The sequence below is a fragment of the Lampris incognitus genome, chromosome 15 (assembly GCF_029633865.1).
Source record: "Lampris incognitus isolate fLamInc1 chromosome 15, fLamInc1.hap2, whole genome shotgun sequence".
Taxonomy (NCBI): Eukaryota; Metazoa; Chordata; class Actinopteri; order Lampriformes; family Lampridae; genus Lampris; species Lampris incognitus.
Window position 1 is genome coordinate 21289347 of NC_079225.1, and position 15668 is coordinate 21305014.

The 15668-nt window shown below is 41.7% G+C and overlaps 1 protein-coding gene across 1 annotated transcript in view; it reads left to right on the forward strand.

Annotated features, from left to right (window-relative positions):
- The window catches only part of si:dkey-119f1.1 (Structural maintenance of chromosomes protein 6-like), an 81395-nt gene that overhangs the window by 44581 nt on the left and 21146 nt on the right, over positions 1-15668 (forward strand). Inside the window, exons 17-20 of the mRNA XM_056294433.1 lie at positions 2409-2544; positions 4829-4909; positions 6808-6978; positions 7522-7659. Coding sequence (XP_056150408.1) covers positions 2409-2544; positions 4829-4909; positions 6808-6978; positions 7522-7659 — 526 coding nt within the window. The remainder of the gene's footprint in view (positions 1-2408; positions 2545-4828; positions 4910-6807; positions 6979-7521; positions 7660-15668) is intronic.

The following is a 15668-nucleotide window of genomic DNA, read 5'->3' on the forward strand; positions in this document are numbered from 1 at the left end:
ATGCTAGTGCTTCTCTGTGTATGACAGTGCGTCCATTGCGCATTTGGTGAGACCCTTTTGATTAGTGCCTGCAATACCTTCCTTTTCCCTGCCATGGTCTTTGCACCATCCATGCAAACACCCGCACTGTTCTCCCATGTTCTGACTTTGTTGTCCACTGATGCAGGTTTTACAAAGCAATGTTCCTGCTGATGGTATGCACCAAGTTTTCTCTGAAAAAAACTTGAGTGGCTTATTGATGTGACTGGGGTGTAATGTCTCTAAGTGTCTTCTTAATTTTTTTTGGTCTCATACTACCAGCTGCCAGAGTTTTCAGACATAAAAGACACTGGTCTCTCCTTATCTCCCACCACATTCACTGTGAACCCAAGAGCAAGATAGGCTTCGTCATATTTTCTTAACTTTGTGTTTGGTTGATTACCTAAAAGGAAATAACCAAACACCGTGTCTGCGTGGAGGAAACCCACGCAGACACGGTGTGAACATGCAAACACCACACAGAGGATGACCTGGGATGACCCCAAGGTTGGACTACCCCGGGGCTTGAACCCAGGACCTTCTTCCTGTGAGGCGACCACGCTAACCACTGCACCTACCTCAGACTTAACATTAAATTTGAGAAATTTTCAGACATCCAGGATTTTATGTCAGAGAGGCAAGTTGTGAGATTTGCTAAAGTGCTAGGACCTGTGGGTTTTAGTGGCATGTATAACTGAGTGCCGTCAGCATAAAAATGGTAGAGCACATCGTGATTTTGATGACCTGGCAGCATATATATAGAAAAGAGAAGGGGTCAAGAACTGAGCCTTGAGGGACACTACAACTCAGTTGAGCCACCGAGGAGGTAGAGTTATCCAGAACAACAGAAAAAGTTCTGTTGGTGAGGTAAGAGCGTAATAAGGTAAGAGCCGAGCCCTTGATGCCAACCCAGGTCTCTAATGCCCCTTTTCCACTACGTGGTACCGGCTCGACTTGACTCACCTCGCAGAGTGTCGTTTTCCATTACCATAACAATACCCCCTCAGTGTAGCTGGTCTGCATTGATTTTGGTACCCGCTCCAGTTTTTTTGGAACCTTGGCAAAGGTGGTACCAGAAAAGTGGTAACAGTTACCAAAATGCCGGTCCTTTCCAGTAATGGAAAATGAAAAAGTCGAGTCGAGTTGAGCTGGTACCAGGTAGTGGAAAAGGGGCATAAGTGATGTAAGAGGATGTTGTGATCGACCGTGTCAAAGGCAGCATTTAAGTCTATAAGAACTAAAATCAAGCGGTCACCTCTGTCTGCAGTCAGCACTAGGTCATGATTGACCTTAACTAGAGCTGTCTCGGTACTATGAAGTGCTCTAAAACCAGACTGGAAATGATTAAATACAGTATTAGTGTTCATAAAAGAAATCACTCTGCCAAACCTTAGATGGAAAAGACAATTTGGAGATTGGTGTGTAGTTACCTTAGGGACAGGGGATCTAAATTAGATTTCTTCAGCAATGGCTGAACAATGGCATGCTTAAAACTGTCTGGAAAAGAACCAGAGCCCAGAGAATTATTAAGAATTTGCAGAATAACGAGGTTGATAGTTAAAAATACATCCTTGAGCAGCTTAGTGGGAATGTTGTCTAGGATGCAGGAGGAGGAGTTAATATTGGTACTCTAACACTGAAATTGTAATTGGTTGAAACAGTGAAAGAGGCAAAGTTAAAATGAGGAATGGAATGAATGCAAGAGCCTGGCTGGATTTGGGACTTAATATTCTCCACCTTATTTACAAAATGAGTGAGAACATTTTCAGACAACTCAACATCAGGTTCAAAAAGAGAAGTGGAGGGACCATTAATAACAGAATAAATTACTCTGAAAAAAACTTAAGGATTGTGGTTATTTCATGATATTAGTTCAGTGAAGTATGCTGATCTTCAAGAGATTCAAGATTCTTTATTTGTTACTTCTCATTATAAAAGTTTAAGAGTGAAATTCTCGAGTTTCAGCTCTTTAACACTGCAGCAACAATAGCAATCTTGCATCCTTAACTGTCTTCTGGTAAATTAATATTTGGTTTTTAAGGGTGTTATGTGCTAATTCGGACTTGTTGACCTTCCATTGTCGTTCTGATTTTCTACGGTGTCTTCTTAAGGGCATGAGTGTAATCATTCAGCCAGGGGAGGTTATTTGATTTTTGTTTCCTAGTTTTAAATGGTGCAATTTGGTCGAGGATGGACAGGCACTGAACATTGAAGGAATTTAGCAGTGCATCTGGATTGAGGGGGGATAAAGAGGGATGACTTGGAGCAAACGTCCCAAACCCAGGCCGCTGCGGTAAGGACTCAGGCTTGATATGTGATACGCGCTCTACCGCCCCCTGTTCTCTTATTTTCTAACAGCCTCTTTTCGCTTTTGTTCTCTCTACTTCCAGACACTTGAAGAGAGAGGTGGAGAACCAGATGGCCTATGCCACTCGCTTTGAGCAGCAAATGAGGAAAGTAGAGGAGGACATCAACCGGAATGAGGGGCTGCTAAGGAGAGCCCACATGGAGCAGAAGAAAACCAAAGTAATTTTTTTTTTGTAACATTTTACCAGTGACTGTTGTTGAACCCAAGGTTGGTGCTGTAGCAGCATCATACGTTTAAATAGCCATAATTCATTAAAGGTGCTATATACGAGGAAAAGCGAAGTGAGATTACCCTTCGCAATCCGTTAAAACGCATCATCATACTCCTAAAGATATGGCCACAATCAGCTTTCAGCAGCACTTAGACAAGGTTAGCAATGGACCTGTAGCACTAAATTTGTGACGCGTGTGTGCATCTATAGAAGTACTGCGTAAAATTTGGGAGGAATCAGCCATTGGGGGGGGGGGGGGGGGCACTATAGCTACTTTTGAAAATTTGTATAAAATTAACAGCTTCTCATGCTGCATACCTTTAGATGTCAAATGATTCCTCTGGTTATGAGAAACAAGTTTGCCAATACAAGTCTTAATGCCAAATGCTTTTTAACACTACAACGACCAAGACGCTCATTGTGACCGTTTTGGATTTTCAAAGTTTAATCACTTTGTGAGAAAAAAAAAGATACAGCCCTGCCCCTCCTATATTTGCATTAAAATTAATTTTAGATCAATCGCACAAAAACAAAGTAATGATAAGATCTACCTAAAATGACCATGGTCAATCAAAATGACCGGTTTTTTAAACTCTATATTCTGTCAAGATAAATACCCAATTGAGATATTAATGCATTGCATATGTTAGTATGGCTGTAATACTATTTTTAAACTATTTAAACTTCAGTTAGACATGGTCGAACTGAAAGTATTACCTGAAAAACACATATTGCTAATCTAACAAACATAACAAGGCCTATATAATGTGAAATGTAAAAAACGAACCGAAAATAATCATTTAAACAGTCCCAAACAACAACCGGAACTTTAAACGCTACTAGAACAACCATGGCAGTCCTTTTGACTGTTTTGGATTTTCAAAGTTTAATAGCATGAGTGAGGGTAGGATGGAGTGGGAGATTGACAGGCGGATTGGTGCAGCATCAGCAGTAATGCGGACGTTGTACCAGACTGTTGTGGCGAAGAAGGAGCTGAGCCGGGTGGCAAAGCTCTCAATTTACCAGTCAATCTTCATTCCAATCCTCACCTATGGTCATGAGCTTTGGGTAGTGACCGAAAGGGTGAGATCGCGAATACAAGCGGCTGAAATGAGTTTCCTCTGTAGGGTGTCTGGGCTCAGCCTTAGGATGAGGAGCTCGGACATCCAGAGGGAGCTTGGAGTAGAGCCGCTGCTCCTTCGCATCGAAAGAAGCCAGTTGAGATGGTTCGGGCATGTGATTAGGATGCCTATGGGCGCCTTCCTTTGGAGGTTTACCGGGCACGGCCAACTGGGAGGAGACCCTGGGGTAGACCCAGAATGCGCTGGAGGGACTACATGTCCAATCTGGCCTGGGAACACCTTGGGATCCCCCAGGAGGAGCTGGAGGGCATTGCTGGGGAGAGGGACATCTGGAGTGCCTTACTTAGCTTGCTGCCACCGCGACCCAACCCCAGAAAAGTGGCTGAAGATGAGATGAGAAAGTTGAATAACTTGGTGAAAAAAAAGATACAGACCTGCCGCTCCAGTACTCCTAAAACTTCATATGTTTGCATTAAAATGAGTTAGAGCAATTGCACGGGAAAAAAAGTTATAAGATCTACCCAAAACAACCATGAGCAGTCAAAATGACAGCGTGTAATTTGCATGTCATGTCACGTGTGTTGTTCATGTAATTTTCTTCGCAACATTCAGTTCTTTTTTTACATTTCACGTTTTATAGGCCTTATGTTTGTTAGATTAGCAATATGTGTTTTTCAGGTAATATTTTCACTTTTAATTTTGCTATTCAAGTTTGAATTGTTTAAAAATAGTATTATCGTTAATTATGGTGTCAGACATACTAACTTGTGCAATGTATTAATATCTCAGTTGGGTATTTATCTTGACAGAATAAAAAAAAAAGTTTAAAAACCGGCCATCATTTTAAGTGTTAAATGAAATAGACATGTAATAAAACTATAGCCTAATGGTATTTCTAATACTATTTAATCTCATAGTGAAAAAACATATAACATTTCAATAAGTGCATTAACTAGCAAACATGTACTTTGTAGATGGAGATAATTGGCTCCATCTGCTGTCGTTAATATGTAATAACGTTTAAACGTCAAGCGTTTGTATGTAAGACAACTCCCATTTTTTCAGATGTAATTTCCAGACTAAAACTTATTTGCACCAATGCTGTATTTGGCTTATAAGAGAGCCTCTGTTTCCTCCCTGCTGTTCCAGGATAAGGCCAGGATGCTAGAGCTTGAGTTGACAGACCTACAAAATGTGGAAGAGCCGCAGTCGGAGGACCTCATGCCTTTGGTAGGTGTCAGATTTTAGGACCTGTCAACACGACCTTCACCTTGTCTAGAATCAGACAAAAAATCCACACACTGTGCCAGTGGCTCCCAGCAATTTTAATTTAGCAACATTACGATCCAACAGATTTTCATCAGGCATTGTCAAATCACCGTCACAAAGCAGAACAACCAATATATAGACACAAACGCATTCATCACTCAGATGATTGTGATCATCGTGATTGAGAGTCAATCTACTCTCAAGCTGGGCCCATCAGAGCAGAGCTGGACTACACTATCTGATGCTCCCACATGGGGGACAGAGTATGCCTCTATGAAAAGGGCAAAAACAACTAGAAACATCAAGATCAATGTTATACAGGCACATGTTAATTAAATCAAATCCAATACATCACAAGTTAAGTCAAATAGTAATAATAATAAAAAATTACTATATGAATAAGGTAGAAAAACAGAAAAAAGTAATTATGCACCCAAAAACAACCACACACACACATTTTTTCCCTTCTTTGCTCTTCTCCCCCCCCCCCCTTTTTTTTTTTACAATACAGGGAAGTCCAGCCTAGCAATTGGCCAGAATGTGTATTGATACCTGCAACAGGAAAGACAACACAGTCAAGACATATAAACTTTTGGGGTTGACAATCATATTCATTAAGATATCTGTAAAAGTAAAGAATGGTCTGTCAATCATACTTTGAAAAAAATGTTTTTTCCACATATAACCACTTACGAAAAAGGGTTAAGTTCAAAATCTAAATTTAAATCCTTAGGTGATAGAGTAAAAAGATAGCTGGCGTCCGGGTAGCGTGGCGGTCTATTCCGTTGCCTACCAACATGGGAATCTCCCCGTGTTACCTCTGGCTTGGTTGGGCATCCCTACAGACACAATTGGCTGTGTCTGCGGGTGGAAAGCCGGATGTGGGTATATATCCTGGTCGCTTCACTAGCGCCTTCTCTGGTTGATCGGGGCACCTGGGGGGAATAGCATGATCCTCCCACAGGCTATGTCCCCCTGGCAAAACTCCTCACTGTCAGGTGAAAAGAAGCGGCAGGTGACTCCACATGTATCAGAGGAGGCATGTGGTAGTCTGCAGCCTTCCCCAGATCGGCAGAGGGAGTGGAGCAGCGACCGGGGTAATAGGCTGGATACAATTGGGGGAGAAAAAAAAAAAGTAAAAAGAGACTGCCTGTCTTTTCATAAGGATGTTGTTGATGTCCCCTCCCTTTCTGGGGTTTTTCAAGTGTTCAGTCCCATTGTATCTCAGTTTGGATGGGTTATGTTTGAATGAGTTGAAATGCACAGCCACAGGGTTGATTGTTAATACATATGCTACTTCTTTGCTCTGAAATACAGGTCTTAAGACGGCATGTTGTTTTTCCCTACGTAAGCCAAGCCACAGGGACATTTGATCATGTAGATGATGTTTTTCTATTAAAGTAAATGATACCGTTGATATTGAATTTTCTACCGGAATGTGGATGAGTAGATGAATGACACTTGAAAGTAAAATTAAAATGTGCATGCTGTGCATATCATCTGGAATGGCCAATAACAATTGAGTAGGTCATTCTGGTGCAAGGATGGCTTTTACTAAAGTCAAATGTTTGGAGCACGTTTGTAAACAATGTGTGGTGAATTGTTAAATTGATTTAAGATTAGGATCAGAATTCAAAATATATCATGATGTTGCTGAAACGATATATCATGCAGCCCTAATACACAGACACATACTTAAAATAGGTAGCAGGAATGATCACCAAACAAGAAATTTTAACCAGTGACACAACTGAGACAGATTATCTGAGCCAGTAGTGCAAATGTTTTTTTAATATATTGCACAAATACAAATATTTCTCATCACCTGTTCTTGTCATCTGCTGCTCTACTATATATAGGAGGAAGAACTCCAGGAGATTATCAGTAAGATCTCTACTAAGCATGCAGAGTGCGAGGAGGTGACGGCTGAGATGGCAAAGCTCAAGGTCTCCTATGAGGAGGCAGAGCAGGAGTATAAGCAACACAAAGACCAGATCAGTGCAGTGGCTGAGGAGGCAGATGCCATCAAGGTAATGTGATAAGCAGGTGTTTCATGAGTCAGGCAGTTGGGTTAGTATGGACGAATCCAATGATGGGGAATCATATCTATCCCCTTGAGTGCCAAAACAGCCAGTTTTGTAATACTAGTCAAATTGGATCAGAGTTGCTAGATGATACAATGAGGACTGCACTATTGCTGCATCATAGTGATATGAATAATTTATTCATTCATCTCAAGTGATCAAGAAAATTAAATGATTTGGGGGCAGGTAGTTGTTTACAAATTGCATGTCTTATGATGAGTAAGTGTTTATGATGGAAATACCCAGCCAAATCTTGTGCAGCTTCTTGTCCTAGTCTTTTTACTTAATGCATCTATATGGGAACAAGTTCCTGCCAAAATAAAGAATGATTACCAAATTTGTAATGATGCAGTGGTCTCAACCTGTATCTCCCAGCTGGTGTGCATGGAGTCAACTTGCACACTTTCAGTACTGTAATTTATTCTAAACCTGCAATCATAATCCAACTATTTACTCTCGCTCCTCTATTGCTCCTCTACTTCCCTGCAGGAGGAGCTTAGTAAGAATGATCAGGAAGTGTCGAAGTGCAAGCACCACAGTAAGCACTATGAGGACAAGAGGAAGGCCCATATCAACAACATAGAGACCCTCCGTGCCGACCTGGCCAGCAAGGAGCAGAAGCTCGAGGTATGCATGTTTAGGATATTCAGAGGGAGATTTTTAATGTGTATGTGAGATAAAGCTGCACATTTATGATTACTGAGACATGGCTGTCCCCAGGGGACACTTTTTTTAGATCTCATAGATTCTCTTAACCTCATTCAATGGGCCATACTACATCTTAGACCTAGTGTTGTCACGATACCGTTATCAAGTCATGGATTTCTATACTTTTTTTTTTTAAAGTGGAAACGCTCACAAAATAAACTTGGAACAATAAAGCAACAGCATTTAACGTAAAATTAATATAATCCTGGTTAACTAAAATAGCAGCATAATCTCAAACCGGTTACCTCTAACCTATCCTAAATCTTGGCTGAGTAATCCTCAGTCAAGAAAAATATTTTCAACTCGACCATTGAGCGTCATCCTAATTCTGAACAACTTTTCTTTGTCGTAATTCAAAATATATTTGTATAAAAACAATAAGAAATGACATTCAATAATGAGATCTGACAAAAATGAGAACATTAATAGCCCAACTAATACAGCAGCATAATTGGCTTGAATGGTGTTTTGTCACTACTCATCCTAAACCATAGTCCTAGGGTGGCTGGCTGTTTTTCATTTGTCATTCAGTCCCTTTGTCTTGTTTAGATTTTTGGCCAAGAAAACAAGGGTGTCCTCACTCAGTCTAGGACTGCAGATATTTCCAGTTGTACTAAAGACACGGTCAAATGCACAGATACTGTTTTGCCAAGTGAGCCAGGATGGGCAGGTGTGCCTCATGTTGACTCCACCAAGTCAGGGCTGCAGGGCTGATGTCTTTTAATTGTTTATAGTCAGCGATCTCACCATTTAGTTTATCTACTGGTGTTGTGGGTTTGGACAAATCTTGTCTTGTTCTAGAACTATCTGCCCACTTCTTTTCTGAGATGATACTGCAGAGCAAACTTTTTAGATCACTTCTTTTTCTCTTTGCTGCATCAACTGCTCCTCTATTTTCTCTTTGCTGCAGCAACTGCTGCTCTGACTGTGCTCCCTAGGAACCTTAACTGTCTCGGCTTTTAGGAGCAGTTCCCTCTTAACTTCCTCTTCTGTAGTGACAAAAGTGCTCTTAAATCTTGGATCTAGGAAAGTGGAGATGTTTAGTGTCATCTTCAGCTCGTGCTCATTGTATCTCTTTTCAAAGTCTTCTGTAATTCTCTGCTTCATTTCCAGTGCTAGTCAACTGTCATCTTCCACATGAGTGGTAGGACTGATGAGAGAGTTGTTTCTTTCTCTCCACATAGGGCATCTGTGAAATCACTGAGTGGAGCCAAGACATCCCTCACTGTTTCCAAAGTTGTCTTGTCTGTGTCTCTGGGCATCAGGTGCCACTTATTTCTGTCCTCAGCCAGAACAGCAGAGTGCTTGCTGCTGCTCACAAAATCAATCCACCTTAAATCATAAGTATAACCCCATCAGGTGGGCTCATCATAAATTAGTGTATATTGTGGCAGCTTTAAAGATTTCTTCTGTTAGTCTTCAGCAGTCTTGACATCTTATTAGATCTTGAGAAGCCAGAGACAGTCTGCCACACAATCAATGTCTATGGCTTGCTTGACTGACAAATGCAGATTGTGGCCAAAACAGGGTATCCAGGTGTAGTCAGCAAAATCCTTGTGGTTGTTAGAAACATTTATATGTTGTGATACCAGACATTTTGGCCATATCTAGCCCCCAGGAATCTGTCACAGTCAGTGACGTGCAGTGAGGTACTGACTTTTTCAGAGTCAGATTTACAAATATATGAACCCAATATAGTCGCTTCAATTCACCATTCATTTGGCAGCTTGCATATTGACTACTGCTTGTGTTTCATATCTCATCAGCATTCTTTACACACATAATTAAGGTACATATTTGGACAAGGAGCAGCTCAGAGAAAGACCGCATTTGCTCTGCACTGTGCGTGTTTTCCTAATTTGCCATCGTGATTCCACAATTACTATTACTATTTTTTATATTGTGTAGTTTTTATCTGTTGTTGCTTTTTGTATTTGTTTATCTTTGTACAGTGTCCTTGAGTGTCCAGGAAAGGCGCTTATAAATAAAATGTATTATTATTACTACTATTAGTATTTAATTAATTATATACTAATTCAATACAAATAAAAGGATGTATTGCAGTGTATGCATGGGCTTACCTTTACTTGAAAATGAAGTCCATTCTCCTATCCTTCTGGACAAAAATCTCCGTGACTTTGTTGTAAAAGTCCTCCTTATCTTCTTTTAGTTTTAGAAGTCTTTCCGTCTCAATCAACCCGTGGGCTCACGCATACGCCCCCTTCAGTGAGGCAGAGGTACTGGCTGCCTCATCTCGTGCGGTTTTATGTAAGATCAGCAAGACTAAATATGTTATACACATACATGAAATACATTAACTATTTTAAGGAAAGTGAGGACATATAATAAAAGTGTCTACAAACATTACATTGGTGACAAACAGTGAGAAAGCAAAAGGCATGCGCTCAACCCAGTTTGTGAGGGATTGCGCAATCCGTGGTGAGGCTCCACTCCTCGCTGCCTCAACTCGTGTATCTCCCCTCTAATTGAACAGGAAATATGCAAATTCAGCGATTTTGATAATAAAAATGATTGGAATTGTACATAAATTACATTTATAGCACAGATTAGTAGACAAATATTAATATTTATTTTATCATCATTTGTTTTTTCTTTTCATGATGAAAGGTGAGGCTCTGCCTCACCGCCTCCCCTGACTGCACGTCCCTGGTCACAGTATCATCCAGGGCAGGGGTCGGGAACCTTTTTGACTGGGAGAGCCATAAAAGCCAAATATTTCTAAATATATTTCATTGAGAGCCATATAGTATTTTTAACGTATAATAAATTAAATATGTCTTACTTTTAATGCGACTTCTGGTGCTGCATGGTTTTGCTGATGGCCTTGTAGTCTGGTTCATACGTGGTGAGGTTGAGCTTCATGCAGGCGTTGAGGCTTCCATCAGTTAAACGTGAGCGTAGGTTGGTCTTAATGTTCCTCATATGCGAGAAAGACTGTTCACATGCATATGTAGAGCCAAACATGGTCAATACGGCAATACTCACACGCTGCATTGTGTGGTATGTCACAGGAAGCTCGTTCCAAGTTTTAAGAATCAGCTGGTCTTCAGGTTGAAGATTTTTAATTTCTGTCCACTTGTGTTCCCTCGCCAGCTCTGCTCGCTGTCGCGCAAGACTTTCCAACTCTCCATTAAGTGACTTGAACTTACTCATCCACATGTCTGATGCCTTCAGGTCAGCAACTTCCAGCTCAAAGTCTCCGATAGAGACCCCGGGGATGCATGTCAGGTCGATTTTGTCCACTGCACACTCATGTGGATGAGTGATGAACTTGAAAAGACCAGTGCGCGCACGAAATTCTCCAAAACGTGCTTTGAATGACTGCAGGAGATTGGACGTAAAGCCAGCTAGCTGCTGGAGATCCAGATGTTGAGTGGAGTCACTTGCTAAGCATGCATCTCTAAATTGTTGCAGTCTTTCAAAGTGCAGAAGACGACCTGTTTCAATGTCCCTGAGAAAGACTTCCAGCTTGCTTTCAAATGCAAACACTGCTTGTTGAAGGGATGAGATTGTATTTCCAATACCTTGCATTTTCACATTGAGCTGGTTCAGATGGCCAGTTATGTCCACGAGATAGTGAAACTGCAGGAGCCAGTCAGTGTTGTCTAGCTCAGGATGCTTGACGCCTTTCATTTCAAGAAAAGTCCGGATTTCACTCAGGCAAGCTGCAAAACGGCTGAGCACCTTCCCCCTTGACAACCAACGCACGTTGCTGTGTAAAAGCAGACCGGGATAATGATTCCCAACTTCTTCTAACAGAGCTTTAAACTGGCGATCATTTAAAGCTCGGGCAACAATAAAGTTGACCACTCGAATGACCAGAGACATCACCTCGCCAAGCTCCTGGCCACACGTCTGAGCGCAAAGCGCCTCCTGGTGCAGGATGCAATGAAAACTTAGGATGGCTCTCTTTTCATGTTCACGGAGAAGCGCTACAAATCCTTTGTTCTTCCCCAACATACAGGGTGCACCATCAGTACAGACAGAAATAAGTTTATCCATCGGTAGTTTTTTTTCTTTAGCAAACTCCATGAAAGACATGAATAAATCCTCTCCTCTTGTTGTCCCTTTCATTGGCAAAACAGCCAAGCTTTCCTCACGCAGTGTGTCACCTGCAGCATACCTGGCAATGATACTGCACTGAGATAGATGGCTAACGTCTGTTGACTCATCTAACGCGAGAGAAAAGTATGTCCCGGCGTTTATGTCCTTAATTTGTGTTTCCTCGACTTGATTTGCCATCATGATGCTACGATCGTGCACAGTTCTTGCTGACAGGGGCATGTCTTTTATTCGTTTGATTATCTTGTCTTTATTTGGGAAGTCATCAAACAGTTCATTGGCCACATCAAGCATGAATGTTTTGGCATACTCGCCATCTGTGAATGACTTTCCATTCCTTACTATTGCCAAAGCCCCCGCAAAGCTAGCGGAATTCCCGTCACCTTGCTTGGTCCACACACGTAGTTGCTGCTGACTCGTCTGCACTCTCCGCTGTAGCTCCTCGCATGCCCTTTTCCTGCTGTCCCCCGCTGGATATTTCGATGCAAATGAAGCATGGTGCGTATCGAAGTGCCGCTTTATATTTGACCGTTTCATCGATGCAATTTTATCATTGCATATTAGACATACCGCAGATCCTGCTCTCTCCACAAATGCAAATTCCTCTGTCCACGCAGCCTGGAATGCACGGTAATCATCGTCTTTTTTTCTTTTCGCCATCTTTTCCGTTACAAGGGTTGAAGCGGATAAACTAGTTGGCTATCTGATAAAATTGATTTCTTCACCTTTACAATGACCCGGACATGCTCGCGAGCCATTGGTTCCCGACCCGACCCACGGGTGACCCGTGACCCGTGAAATTTATCTTCAAAACTAATTTCTGTTTACTTTAAAATGACACAGTATTATTAAGAAATATCACAAGTATTTTAAAATCAGTTCCAAACTGATTTTTTTGAAAAAAAAATAATTTTCAACTCAAAATTGTCTGGGAGCCATATGCCGTCACCGGAAGAGCCATATATGGCTCGCGAGCCATAGGTTCCCGACCGCTGATCCAGGGCTTCCTTCAGACTAGAGATATCCCAATACCGATCCGATATTTTGTTTTACTCTTGTACTACTACTGCTACTTTTAGCTGATCATCTGTTTACATCTCTTCCTGTCCTCTGCATCTTCCTTTGTCATGCCAGCCACCTGCATGTACAAATAATAATACATGGAAGCACTTCGCTTATGATAGCCAATTACCTACCCAAAAACATCTCACTCAAATGGAGAACAAACAAATACTCCCCAGTATATGGTCCACAACAACAGTTGGTTATGAAAGACTGCCACCCTTTATTCAAACACTACTACTACTTTCAGCTGCTCCCGTTAGGGGTTGCCGCAGTGGATCCTCCATTTCCGTTTCTTCCTGTCCTCTGCATCTTCATCTGTCACACCAGCCACCTCCATGTCCTCCCTCACCACATCCATAAACCTCTTCTTTGGCCTTCCTCTTCCCTGGCAGCTCCATATTCAGCATCCTTAGTTAAACACTACAAAAAAAAACAGGCACTGCAGTACTTAAAGCACCCAACAGGTCAAAGTCACAACAATTTAAACAGCAGCATTCAGAATTGTAAAAAAACATACCAAACTATCCCTTACAGTGCAGCTATGTGCAAATGGCATTGTAAAACACAACTTAAATATGTATAACATTAACAAACACAGTTTAAACTCACCTTACTGACCTAGCTGCTTTATTTTTAACAATTGTAAAAATCAAACAAAAAAAATCTCTTTCACAGGTGCCATTTCTCATAGCAAACCTCTTGAACATATTAAGTTTGTTCACATAGAGGGGCAGATTCCTCTCTAGGAACATAAGATTTTCAGCGGTCTCCGCTGTCAGCCTGCTCCTTCTTACATCAATAATAATTGAGGCTGTGCTAAAGAGCCTATCACTCTCTACACTTGTGCATGGAGCACAGAGAAATTTAGCTGTTGTGGCTGCCAAGGATGGCAGTCAGGGTTGGTTATTTTTCCAGTAAAGCAAAGGATTGTCCAACCGTGGAATAGTTGCCTCACTGAGGTAGGTCTGCACTTGAATTTGTGCACTTGTGGTTATCCCAGGACCAGGTAATACCATGCTTTCCTTCAGGATTCCATCAAAGACACTGCCAAGGCTGCTGGTAGTCGTGCCTCCATCCGTGGAGTCTTGTGTGCTGGCTCGCAGGCTGTAGTTTCAGGTGTAGTCTTCAAGACTTACTCCATCTTCCCTACCTCTGCCATTAACGCTTCCTTTCCAAGTCTCAAAGTGTCTGCATTTGTGATGTACTTGGTATGATAAAATATATCAAATATTAATAGTCAAATAATTTCTTTAATGTTATTTGTCTGCTCCTATACTTGATATGTGACTTCTGAAAATAATGAAATGGTAGTGGAAATTCAATACAGAGGTGTGAGTAATTTGTTACTCTCTCTCTCTCTCTCACACACACAAAATGTTGAATCAGGTTAACAGAAATTCCCTTACCTGTCTTTGTAAAGTGGATCCAGCAGAGTTGCAACCAAGTGTAATGGCTCAGATTACACCTTGTTAAAACATCTGTTGACTACGTCAAGGAGGATACTTTTCATTGTCTCAATCCCCTAGTCAGCTTTGTTTTCCCGACTGAGAACACATTTCAGGACACACACAGTGGGGATGACATCAGCTACAGATGCGGAGGAGGCAGTCATCTCCCTTATCATCTCCTCAAAAGGTACCAGAACTGTGGAAGCCTTTTCCAATAGGCCCCACTGATTTGTTGTTAGTGTGGCTGGCAGGTCATATACACAGACAGTGCCCGTTTCTGTGCAATTAGGCTTTCAGTCCTGTACTGGGTGCTGTTCCACCTAGTTTGGACATCTTACTGCAGACACTTAGGCTGCATATTTAGCTCTACTTGGATGTCTTCTAACCGTGACTTGGCAAGGGGCAAGTGTTTGAAGCGGCCTACTATTTTTCTCTCGTTGGCCAGTGCATCACTTGCACAATTAGCTGCAGTGTGTGCGCGAAGCATCCTAAACCCGCCACGCCAAGTTGATCCATAGCCTTCTTCATATTTTGTGCATTATCCCTTAAAACTACATGCACTTTGTTTTTATTAATCTTCCATTCACGCAGCATTTCCTCAGTGGCTGCCGTAATGGAATCTCCTGTGTGTGAGCCACGAAACTCTTGGTCATGCAACACCGCTTTTTTAAAAGGTAAAATCTGAGTCTATCCAATGCGTGGTCAGACTCAATAAGGACATTGGACTCACATCTGAGCTCCAGATGTCTGTTGTGAAACTAACCGTGCCTACATTCTCCAAGAGTTTGGAGAGAAAATTGCCAACTTCATTGTGCATATGAAGGACGGCCTTTTCCATTATATAATGGCGACTAGGCCAAGTATTAGCGAGGCTCGAGGTGCTCAATTTAGTGTCAAAACCCCACATTTTCTACCACCAAAAGGGGTTGGTCGTCCAGGACAACAAACTCAACTAGTTTCTCTGTTATCGATTTCGCCTTGTTGCTGTCTGGGGGCAGTTTCTCTCGCCTTCTTATTGATTCAGTCAATGTCTGCTGTCAGGGTATTTTGCTTTTCTTTGCAGCCGTTGCATGCAGAAATTCCTGGTGTTGTTCCGTGTGGTGTTTTTCCAAACGCTTAATTAAGTTTGTGGTGTTAAACCTACCAACAGTGCTGCCACCCCTCAAAACGTTTGCATTGCAAATTTTGCATTCGGCTGTTAGATTTTTTTTCCTCTAAGTTTGAAATACTTCCACACCACTTACATGACTATTCCACAAATAGTTAACGTTCATACACATGCGACTAATTCTACTACTGTTGTTATCATTTGACACGCTGCACCGCTTGGGA